At 42.4% G+C, this 12,500-nt stretch overlaps 1 protein-coding gene across 2 annotated transcripts in view; it reads left to right on the top strand.

The window, feature by feature from the left end:
• The window catches only part of cabp7b (calcium binding protein 7b), a 207,990-nt gene that overhangs the window by 142,848 nt on the left and 52,642 nt on the right, over window positions 1–12,500 (top strand). For both annotated transcript variants that reach the window (XM_061875753.1, XM_061875752.1), the window contains one exon: window positions 2,060–2,432. In XM_061875753.1, coding sequence (XP_061731737.1) covers window positions 2,324–2,432 — 109 coding nt within the window. In that variant the 5' untranslated portion in view covers window positions 2,060–2,323. The remainder of the gene's footprint in view (window positions 1–2,059; window positions 2,433–12,500) is intronic.

Here is a 12,500-nt window from a genome sequence, read left to right as displayed (position 1 = left end):
GTTAGCATTAGCCATTTCCAGTTTTTCTTGTTTGCCACCCGCTAGCTTCCACGCTAGGTCCTTTTTTGTTTCTTGCTAGCTTCTATGCTAAAGACCCTTAATTTGTTATTCCGCCCATGTGCGCGCTTTTTGTTTGTACCCTTTTGGTTTTGTTTTTGTCTTAGTATTTAATTAGATCATGTTTACTTACCAAATGCCGGCCTCCTTCTCTGCATCTTGGGGTTCGACACCAAATAACTGTGACAAAATGTGTTTTGAAAAGCCTCGCTGTTTTTAACACGTTTGCTTACCCCTAATAGATTAGATTAGATTAGATAGTACTTTATTTATTCCGTCAGGAGAGTTCCTTCAGGAAAATTACAATTTTCAGCACAATCCCATTCAAGATCAGACAAACATTACAGGGAGACAGAACACGATCGCTGACGGGTCTGCCGGCTTCCAGCGCCCCTTACAAAAAAGATGACATACAGGTAAACAAGGGGGGGCGGGGGGGGGGGGGGGAGAGAAAAGAATAGAAGATTAAACTAAAATAAAAAATAAAAAAATAAAAAATCGGTCTTAGCCTGGGCCCTGGAGTGGGGGTGCAGACTGAGGCCAAGGAGAGAAAAAAAAACAAAAAAAAACTCATAGCCATAGAACACATATGTAAGAGGGAAACATCAAACATCAAAGAACACAGAGGACATTAAAGACATTAAAGCAGCAGATACAACCAGACACCTCTACATAAAGCTATGAATAAAAAGTAAAATAATCAATCAATGTTTATTTATATAGCCCCAAATCACAAATGTCTCAAAGGACTGCACAAATCATTACGACTACAACATCCTCGGAAGAACCCACAAAAGGGCAAGGAAAACTCACACCCAGTGGGCAGGGAGAATTCACATCCAGTGGGACGCCAGTGACAATGCTGACTATGAGAAACCTTGGAGAGGACCTCAGATGTGGGCAACCCCCCCCCTCTAGGGGACCGAAAGCAATGGATGTCGAGCGGGTCTAACATGATACTGTGAAAGTTCAATCCATAGTGGCTCCAACACAGCCGCGAGAGTTCAGTTCAAGCGGATCCAAGACAGCAGCGAGAGTCCCGTCCACAGGAAACCATCTCAAGCGGAGGCGGATCAGCAGCGTAGAGATGTCCCCAACCGATACAGGCGAGCGGTCCATCCTGGGTCCCGACGAGCGGTCCATCCTGGGTCTCGACTCTGGACAGCCAGTACTTCATCCATGGTCATCGGACCGGACCCCCTCCACAAGGGAGGGGGGGACATAGGAGAAAGAAAAGAAGCGGCAGATCAACTGGTCTAAAAAGGAGGTCTATTTAAAGGCTAGAGTATACAGATGAGTTTTAAGGTGAGACTTAAATGCATAAACATATACACTGTGGCTGTAATAGACGCCTTGTCCTCTCCGCGGTTGAGTACACAAACACAACCCCCCCCCCCCGGGCGTTGTATCAGGATTTAAAAAAAATATATATATATTTTATTTCCCCTCTTTAAAATCGCATGCACCAACTATTTAATCTCCTCTCATTTTCCACTGTACAAAAAAATAATAATAAAAAACACCAGTCAAAGGTTGGTACATTAATTTTTAAACGGCTCCGTCCAGCTCAGCTTTAAATTGGCCCCATCGATATTTGAAATGTGAGCAGCAGAAAAAGACTCCCCACTGAAAGGAGGACTGTGCGCAAAGAGAGGGAGGCAGTGGGTGAGTCCCACTCAGTCCGTGCGGCGCGGCAAGAAGAGAAGGGGGTCACCCAGGAATCCCTCGAAAACTGTTCTGGGAGGAGAGGACGGAGAAAAAAAAACACCTTTTTTTTTTTTTACCCGAATTGGATCATCTTTTTTCATTCCCATTCATTTCAAAGGGATGCGCAATCCGGAGGGAAAAGTGAGGAGGAGTAATTTTTCATCATCACTTCGCTGGAGCATCAAGACGGACTGCATTTGTGTCTTTTTAACGTACATCATATTTGGGATTATTAATAACACCATGTAATTTTTTTTTCCCCCCCCTGCCTTTTTTTTCTCCCCTATTTCTGCAGACGTTTCCCGCAAAGGAGCCTGTGTGGTTGCTCCGTGCAGCCAAGTGCCAGCTGAATCTTTCATCCCCTCCAGAAGGAAAAAAGAAAAACATGCAAAACCAACGCTAAAGTTGCAATTGACGTGGATTATTTTTAATTATTTTTGGGGGGGGGGGGTGGAAGGATTTTTTTTTGCGTGAAAGAGCCAGGAGGGGAAAAGTGCGCGGAGGAAGCATCCAGGCTATATGAGGATCGGCACACGCTGGTCGGTTCCCCCACGCAGAGATGCCCGTGCGCGCTGTGACCACCAGGTTCATGTACAAGGGACTGTGCACCATCCCGGATGTCCTCACCTACCGGACCCCGGTCAACCTGCCGGAGGATGAGGTGGAGGGTGAGTCCCCTTCTGTTCCTATGCATTGCTTGTGGTCAGCACCACGGACAGCTCCATTCTGGCCAGCTTCAATTTTTGGTACGTTGGGCACAAAAACACTTTTCAAACTCAATGAAAGTAGGGCAGACTTGGGCAAATTACCGCCCGGGGGGTGGGGGGGGGGGGGGGCAACATGTGGCCCGTTAAGCTTTTCAATCTGGCCCACCAGACATTCGCAAATAATTGTTTTAAATCTTTAAGATTGAAACTGTAGCCACCATTATAATAAATAATAAATAAATGGGTTGTACTTGTATAGCGCTTTTCTACCTTCAAGGTACTCAAAGCGCTTTGACACTACTTCCACATTTACCCATTCACACACACATTCACACACTGATGGAGGGAGCTGCCATGCAAGGCGCCAACCAGCACCCATCAGGAGCAAGGGTGAAGTGTCTTGCTCAGGACACAACGGACGTGACGAGGTTGGTACTAGGTGGGGATTGAACCAGGGACCCTCGGGTTGCGCACGGCCACTCTCCCACTGCGCCACGCCGTCCCTTATATATATATATAAGAGACGTCGCCTATATATATATATATTAAAAAATATAGTTGAATTTAGGACAGCACCTATCAAATACACAGTTGTTCTACTAACTGTACTGTGCTTGCTGGTTACTAAAAAAACAACAACAACAACAACACTTACCTTTCACTATTTGAGTAACCTTTGTTCTGCCATTTGCGTATTGGCGAGCGATCTCCGAATCCGGGAACATATCTTCACGGATTTGTTGTAGACGTCCGCAAATGAGAACGGGATGTTGCTTCCAGCTATCAGCATGGCCATTTTGTCTCAGAGTAAGTTACACCATCGGGTCTCCATTTTGCGAGCTGGCTCATAATACTGGGTTGTGAACGATGCTGCGCCGCGGACGCTTTGTGCTTCGCTGACCGTTCATGGAAATCCGGGAGGGTTGGCAAGTATGTATTCTATTCTATGTACAGTAGATGACAGTATTGTCCTGTTTAAGAGGGTCACAACATTGCTGAGTCACGCCCCCTCCAGCTCCGCCTGAATTTCGGGAGATTTTCGGGAGCAAATTTGTCCCGAGAGGAACTTAATTTTGTGATTCTCATGGAAAATCCGTGAGGGTTGGCAAGTATGATCAATCAATCAAAGTCTTACATTATGATTTCACCGCAAGTCTTGAACTATACAAAGTATTTCAGTGGTTGGCATCTGCGCTTTTGCATGATATACCCTTGCAGCTTATATCATCCGGCCAAAACAACACATTCCGTGTCAGCGACTTGAGGGTTGCAAGTTCGATTCCCGCTTCCGCCATCCTAGTCACTGCCGTTGTGTCCTTGGGCAAGACACTTTACCCACCTGCTCCCAGTGCCAGTTGTGTTGCTGGTTTTTCTCAGGTTCAAACACTGATGACATCTATTAAACAAGACAAGAAGCAAAGAATTAAACAGAGGCAGAATTAAATTTGGCTCAAATCGAGGAGAGACGCCTGGACACTGTACCCTTGTACGGGGCGGTGTAACTCTGTTGGTAGAGTGGCCGTGCCAGCAACTTGATGATTCCAGGTTCGATCCCCGCTTCCGTCATCCTAGTCTCTGCCGTCGTCTCCTTGGGCAAGACACTTTACCCACCTGCTCCCAGTGCCACCCACACTGGTTTGAATGTAACTTAGATATTGGGTTTCACTATGTAAAGCGCTTTGAGTCACTAGAGAAAAAGTGCTATATAAATATAATTCACTTCACTATACTGGTTACTATGGTAATGTCATTAGTTACTAATTAGTTACTATGTTAATCTAGTTAGTTAATATGGTAATCTAAGTCCCAGCAGCTCGGACCAGGCATTGTGGGTGGGGAGCGTTTCCCCAGAGTGTCAGCCTGAAATGCGGGTGTTGGGCAGATTCCGAAGGAGATTTTTACCACAAAGTTCTCAAGCTTACTGATGTATCTCATATATTGGATTGCAGGTGTTTTTTTTACATTCGCGTACGTATTTCGCTGTTTTTGTTGCCTTTGGCTTGATTGTAAAATATGCGGATGGGGAGGGGGCGTGATGTTTATATGTTGTCAATATTCAGTGTTTTATCAGTCATAGTTAATATTGTAAATCCCGCATTCTTCATTTTCATGTCTTTTCTGGGTGTCTCATTCAGTAAATTTAAATTCCATTCTGTATTTTAAGACGGTCTTCCATGACGTTTTTAGTGTTGAATCGGACATTATTGTGAGGTTTTGTATTAGTGTTCTTAAAGATAGGACCCAAGCACACATACTGTACAGCAGATTTTCACAGCTTTTATGTGTGTGTGTGTGTGTGTGTGTGTGTGCGTGCGTGCGTGCGTGCGTGTACATATGTGTGTGTGTGTATATAGATATATATGTGTGTGTGTATATATATGTGTGTGTGTATATGTATGTATATATTTGTGTATGTATATATTTATTTTATATATATATATATATGTATAAACATACATACATATAGTACATACATAAACATATAGATAGATAAATAGATGGATAGATAGTACTTTATTGATTCCTTCAGGAGAGTTAATTCAGGAAAATTAAAAATATACACACATACATACATACATGCACATATATTTTATATATATGTGTGTGTGTGTTTGTGTATGTATGTGTGTGTGTAGTGTATGTATATGTATATATGTGTGTATGTATACATAATATATATACATATATGTATATACATATATACATACATACATGCACATATATAATATATATATATTTACATATATATATGTATATATGTGTGTATGTATATATATATATATACATACATTATATACATAATATATATACATATATATATATATCCATATACATACATACATAAACATATACACACATACATACAAACATGCACATATATATATATATATATATATATATATACATATATGTGTGTGTATGTATGAATGTGTGTATATAAATATATATGTATGTATGTATGTATATGTTTATATGTGAAAATATGTATATGCATATATGTGTGTATGTATATATAATATATATACATATATGTATATACATACATACATGCACATATATAATATATATATATATATATTTACATATGTATATATGTGTGTATGTATATATATACATAATATATATATACATATATATATATCCATATACATACATACATAAGCATATACACACATACATACAAACATGCACATATATATAATAAATATATATATATATATATACATATATGTGTGTGTATGTATGAATGTGTGTATATAAATCTATATGTATGTATGTATATGTTTATATGTGAAAATATGTATATGCATATATGTGTGTATATGTATATATGTAAGTGTGTGTGTGTGTGCGTACGCGCGTTTAGATATATATAGAGGTGGAGTGGCATTGGAGTATGTGTCTCTCTTTACTATCTTCGTCGAAGCGTGTTGCTTTTGTAGCTGTTTCAGCAGATTTGAATTGCTGTTTTGGGCACTAGATAGAATCTTTGATCCAAGACACAACTTACATGGGCGGCATAGCTCGGTTGGTAGAGTGGCCGTGCCAGCAACTTGAGGGTTGCAGGTTCGATTCCCGCTTGTGCCATCCTAGTCACTGCCGTTGTGTCCTTGGGCAAGACACTTGACCCACCTGCTCCCAGTGCCACCCACACTGGTTTAAATGTAACTTGGATATTGGGTGTCACTATGTAAAGCGCTTTCAGTCACTTGAGAAAAGCGCTATATAAATATAATTCACTTCACTTCACTTACATGTAACTAAAATGATCTTTTCTTTGTGCTCTACGAAAGAAAAGTAGTGAGAATATCTCCATGTCAAGAAACTCGACTTCAGCTCCGCCATGATGTCTTGTAATTAGTGCACATGTTGCCAGCAAACGATTAGTGCTCCAGTTGCAATTTGCGAACTAGTTGCTAGCTAGCGATTATCGCTGTAAATTTCAGCTAGTGATTAGCGCTCTGCAAGTCAACTAGTGATTAGTGCGCAAGTTGCCAGCTATCAATTTGAGAAGTAAGGATCAGCGCTCCAGTCGCGGGAGAACAAAGGGATTTCTGTCACAAGCCATAAACGTAGTGAATTGGGTACCTTGCAGCCTGAGCACATGACGTTACACAGCATGCACATAGTTTATAGCACGGGTGCAGCAGTGAGGTGGTGCATGATAACACTAAAGCTGCCGGTGACATTTAGCTGCTTCTTAATGTTACGCACCTTCACCCAAGATGGAGTGCATCGTGAGTGAAAAGTCTTTGGAGTGAGAGACCAGGTAGGAGAAGAACAAGATATAAGCTGCAAGGGTAGGGAAGCTGCTGTGTATTGATGGATAATAGTCAGGTTCTTCCGGAACACAGGTGTCAAACTCAAGGCCCCGGGGCCAGATCTGGCCCGCAAACACCTGGTGTCATGTCTATGTGATCATGTTTTGTCGTGTTGTTTGTGTTATGGCCACTCGGTTCCTGTTTTTGCACTTCCTGGTTGGTTTTGTCACCACGACTACCCATTAGTTTTCACCTGTCCTCATGTCTCGCACCTGTTTTCACAGATTATGTCACTGCTATTTAAGCCTGTCTGTTTCTGTTCTTCGTGCTGGCAACATCACATCCTTTACATCGTCTACCACAGGGGTCGGGAACCTTTTTGGCTGATAGAGCCAAGAAGCCAAATATTTCAAAACATATTTAAGTAAGAGCCATAAAATATTTTTTTAACACTGAACACAACTAAAAGCGTGCCTTTTTAAGTAAGACCAACATTTCTAGAGTATAATAAGTCTCTTACTCTTTGTAATAACATTGTTATTATGAAGCGAATTGTGTAGGGGGCGTGGCCTGCGGGTCTGCAGCGAAGCGGGGTGTGCCAGGAACGGCCTCGAAATCAGCGACAGTTGCGCAAAAGGCCAATCTGGGCCTTGGTATCTAATCATCTTTTACTCTGTTATAAGCAGCAGCCAGGAGGAGAGACAGGGTTGGGGCTGGAGCCAGAGCGCAAGCGAGAACAAAAGAGAAAAATACAATTGCTGGAAAGCAACTGAGAGACTTTTTTTGAAAAATAAAACAATATTGTAACCCTGAAACAGGCTCTCATATCGGTGTTTGGTGGTCTGAAGAACCCTCAGGAGGGCAAGCCCCACACTAACCAATTATAAATAAATTACTTCTTACCATTAACGCAACTTCTTGAACATAAAAAAGCATGAGAGTGTTTTATATTTTGAACGTTATTTTTAACACTGATTACAAGTGGAATTATTCATTACTTATCGTGTTAAGCGAAGTCAGCTCAGATTTATCCGAGAGCCAGATGCAGTCATCAAAAGAGCCACATCTGGCTCACGAGCCATAGGTTCCCTACCCCTGGTCTACCACCTGCTACGCACCTCGTACTGATCCATGTCCCGTTCACAGTTCCATGTCAAGTAAGTTTTGGTTTATAGTTCATAGTTTCTGCCTTTGTGCAAGTTTTTGTTTCATAGCCAAGTTTGTTCTCCGCCATTGTGCGCACCTTTTGTGTAGTTATAGTGTAAAAATAAATCATGTACTTACATTCATGTCTTGCCCGTGCCAAGTTTCCTTTACCTCAGGAAAACACTCCAAGCCCAAGTCCTAGTCTTGCCACCTGGAAATGATATGTAACAAAGTTCTTCCTATTTTCTCGCTATATGTAATCGATTTTTTTCATTTTGACAGAAAAAATATATGTACTGCTTGAAATTGCATACTTTTTTCACTTTAACAGTATCCAATATTGCAACAAATTTTACAGTTTTTTATCATACTTTCCAAACACGTTTTTGTCTAAATAAAAATACTAAACTCTACAGCAAACTACCCATCAAATTCATAAAAATGACAATACATGTACGTTGTTCTGTACACTATATTACTGTAAATTGAAAAAAACTACATTTGTTTTTTTGTCAACACGTGGACTTTGGGGTTTGTTATTCCGGAATGCAAAGGAAAGTTGGAGCGGGCAAAGCGTGAAGGTGAAGACATGTTTTATTTTAACATTTTAGCTACAAAAAAGAAACAAACAAAAGGCGCGCACAATGGCGGAGAACACACTTGGCTAATGAAACAAAACTTGCACAAAGGCAGAAACTATGAACAATAAACAAAAAACTTACTTGGCATGGAACTATGAAACAAGCAGCGTGGACTAAGCCTGAAACCGTAAACATGGCATGAAGCAGAGTGGAGGTAAACTCGCCAGGCTGACTTCCTGGCAATTTTTGCTTTAGATAATAGACATGATTAGTGACAGGTGTGCGAGTGCAAAACGTGAGACAGGTGCCTGACATGAGGACAGAAGAAAACTAATGGGTAGTCATGGAAACAAAACAAACAAGGAAGTGCAAAAAGAGGAAACAATGGAGTCTTAAGCAAAATAGAACATAACTAAACAAAACATGATCACAAGACATGACATTTTACTGCTAAAATTCTGCCAGTTTTTTACTGTAAAATCTACTGTTTTTAACGGTGTATTACTGTAAATAGAAAGACAGTACTTTTCTTTTTTTTAATGGTAGAAATCCCCTGATGTGGGAACTGAGCCGAGGATGTCGTTGTGGCTTGTGCAGCCCTTTGAGACACTCAAGTAAACCTTGATTGATTGATTAATTGGTGAAAAACTGGCAGCTAGATTGCCAGAATTAAAAAAAGATGTGAACGACTTAAGCCGTCGTCGCTCGGGTTCCATGGACCACTCAGGAAGGACACGCTTGAGCAGGTTTGACTCTTGTTCATTTTACTTTCAAGGAAGTATTTTGTGCCGTCGCTGCTCGGTTGGCCGCGTCTCCGTCGTACTTGCTCTTCTCTTTGCTTCTGCTGCTCGTTCGCTGCTGCGGGCTCTCCTCCTCCTTCCCCGATCTCTCCTCCTTCTCCCCTTTTATACATCATGAGGAGATAAGTTAATTGTGTCCTGGTGTGCGAACCATGCACCTGATCTCGCTCTTGGCTTTGCTCCTGGCAAGCCCCGCCTCTCCACTCAGCCGCCTCCTCGCCGCCATCTTGGGCTGGGCTCTAGCGTGCCCTGCCCCACTGCTTGTTCGCCGGCTCCGCCTCTTCACAAAAAACTTGTACAATATCATGTTGTAAAAACCAATGTCAATTTAGCACACAAAATCTGGCAACCAAGCTGCCAGTTTTTTCCGTAAAAAAAAACTAAACAAAAAACTGTGGTAATGTTTTTTCATTTACCGTAAAATGTTGTAACAAAACAAAACAAAAAAAAATGTATTTTACAGTAAAATTTTTGATGTAAAATCGACAGTCTACTTAAAAAAATATATATATATTTAATCATGAAATCCAAAGGCAAACTCATACATTATTCATTGTTACAAGCGGCCCTCGGATGGCAGCCAAAACTGCCATGTGGCCCTCAATGAAAACCAGTTTGACATCCCTGTTCTACTGTTTATGAATAATAAGTTTTGTTGCTAGTTTTGTCAGGTTCAAACTCTGATGACATCTATTAAACAAGACAAGAAGCAAAGAATTAAACAGAGGCAGAATTAAATTTGGCTCAAATCGACACTGTACTCTTGTACGGGGTGGTATAACTCGGTTGGTAGAGTGGCCGTGCCAGCAACTTGAGGGTTCCAGGTTCGATCCCCGCTTCTGTCATCCTAGTCTCTCCCGTTGTGTCCTTGGGCAAGACACTTTACCCACCTGCTCCCCAGTGGCCACCCACACTGGTTTAAAAATGTAACTTAGATATTGGGTTTCACTATGTAAAACACTTTGAGTTACTGGAGAAAAGCACTATATAAAATTGTGAACGACTCTCGCCGTCGTCGTGCGGGTTCCACGGACCCTCAAGGAAGGACATTGCTTTCGAGCAGGTTTGACTCTTGTTTATTTTTCAATAACAAGCTTGTCTGCGGTCGGGTCACTTTTCAGCTCCTTCTCCACTGCTCGCTCCTTGGTTGCTTTTCCAGCCGCCGTTTGACATCCCTGTTCTACTGTTTATGAATAATAAGTTTTGTTTGAATAATACGTTTTGTTGCTGGTTTTGTCAGGTTCAAACTCTGATGACATCTATTAAACAAGACAAAAAGCAAAGAATTAAACAGAGGCAGAATTAAATTTGGCTCAAATCGACACTGTACCCTTGTACGGGGTGGTATAGCTCGGTTGGTAGAGTGGCCGTGCCAGCAACTTGAGGGTTCCAGGTTCGATCCCCGCTTCTGTCATCCTAGTCTCTCCCGTTGTGTCCTTGGGCAAGATACTTTACCCACCTTCTCCCAGTGGCCACCCACACTGGTTTAAAAATGTAACTTAGATATTGGGTTTCACTATGTAAAGCACTTTGAGTCGCTAGAGAAAAGCACGATAAAAAATTGTGAACGACTCTCGCCGTCGTCATGCGGGTTCCACGGACCCTCAAGGAAGGACATTGCTTTCGAGCAGGTTTGACTCTTGTTTATTTTTCAATAACAAGCTTGTCTGCGGTCGGGTCACTTTTCAGCTCCTTCTCCACTGCTCGCTCCTTGGTTGCTTTTCAGCCGCCGCCGCTGTCGTTGTCTTCTCCTTGTTGTTTTCAGTCCTCGGTCGCTGCTGCGGGCTCTCCTCCTCCTTCTGCCCGATTCTCTCCTCCTTCTCCCCTTTTATACAGCGTGAGGAGAAACGTTAATTGTGTACCGGTGCGCGATCCACGCACCTGCACTTGACTGTGGCGTCGCTCCCGGCACGCCCCGCCTCTCGGCTCGGCCGCATTCTCCGCCTCCTCGCCGCCATCTCGTGCCCTGCCCCGCTGCTCGTTCGCCGGCTCTGCCTCTCCACAAAAATATAATTCACTTCCCTTCACTACAGTGTCTCAACAAGATTGTACGCCACCTCTTTTATTTGGACTTTCCCCGATTACATGGCAACAGCTGTTTTTCCAAGGGACGGGGGTCATAAACAGCCATCGCCTTTGCTTCCCAGCCTACACAGTGGGGTTTTAAGAGCCTTCTGCTCGGTAGGATGAAAGACAGCTTTTGTCTGCTCGCCAGGAACTCATTGAAACACAAAGTTTTGCGACAACTTAGATACAATTATTCTGACAGGTTTCATGTAAATCTCGCCATTCCTCCTGCCGTGCCACATACGGATTTACACGATCTATGCCAGATACAAGTTAAAGTTAAAGTACCAATTATTGTCCAACACACATGTTAGATGTGGTTAAATTTGTCCTCTGCATTTGACCCATCCCCTTAATCACCCCCTGGGAAGTGAGGGGAGCAGTGGGCAGCAGCGGTGCCGCGCCCGGGAATAATTTTATGGTGATTTCAACCCCCAATTCAAACTCTTGATGCTGAGTACCAATCAGGGAGGCAATGGGTCCCATTTTTATAGTCTTTGGTATGACTCGACCGGGGTTTGAACTCCCAATCTACCGATCTCAGGGCGGACACTCTAACCACTAGGAATAGGTTTGAGTCACTAGAGAAAAGCGCTATATAAAATATAATTCACTTCGCATCACTTCATTACAGTGTCTCAACAAGATTGTACGCCACCTCTTTTATTTGGACTTTCCCCGATTACATGGCAACAGCTGTTTCTAAGGGGCGGGGGTTGTAAACAACCATCCCCTTTGGTTACGGAACAGCTCAAAGAAAAGGTTGTGAACAGTTCACAGAAAAGGTCGTAAAAGAGTTAAAAGAAGAGGCCCCTGTAAGGGAGTCGGGTCCTGCTTCCTCTTTGCTTTGTAGTTCTAGGGTCAAGACCATATCTTTCTGTTGATTGCAAAACATGAACGAAACAGAACACCTTCCTGTTGCTTCCCTTTCTACACTGTGGAGTTTTACGAGCATTCTGTTCGGTAGGATGAAAGACAACTTTTTTCTGCTCGCCGCGAACTCATTGAAACACAAAGTTTTGCGATAACTTAGCTACAATTATTCCGACAGGTTTCATGAAAATCTCGCCATTCCTCCTGCCGTGCCACACAAGTTAAAGTTAAAGTACCAATTATTGTCCTACACACACTAGGTGTAGTGAAATGTGTCCTCTGCATTTGACCCATCCCCTT

This window comes from Nerophis ophidion, linkage group LG17 (genome assembly GCF_033978795.1).
Source record: "Nerophis ophidion isolate RoL-2023_Sa linkage group LG17, RoL_Noph_v1.0, whole genome shotgun sequence".
Lineage (NCBI taxonomy): Eukaryota > Metazoa > Chordata > Actinopteri > Syngnathiformes > Syngnathidae > Nerophis > Nerophis ophidion.
This window is presented reverse-complemented; position numbering and strand designations above follow the sequence as displayed.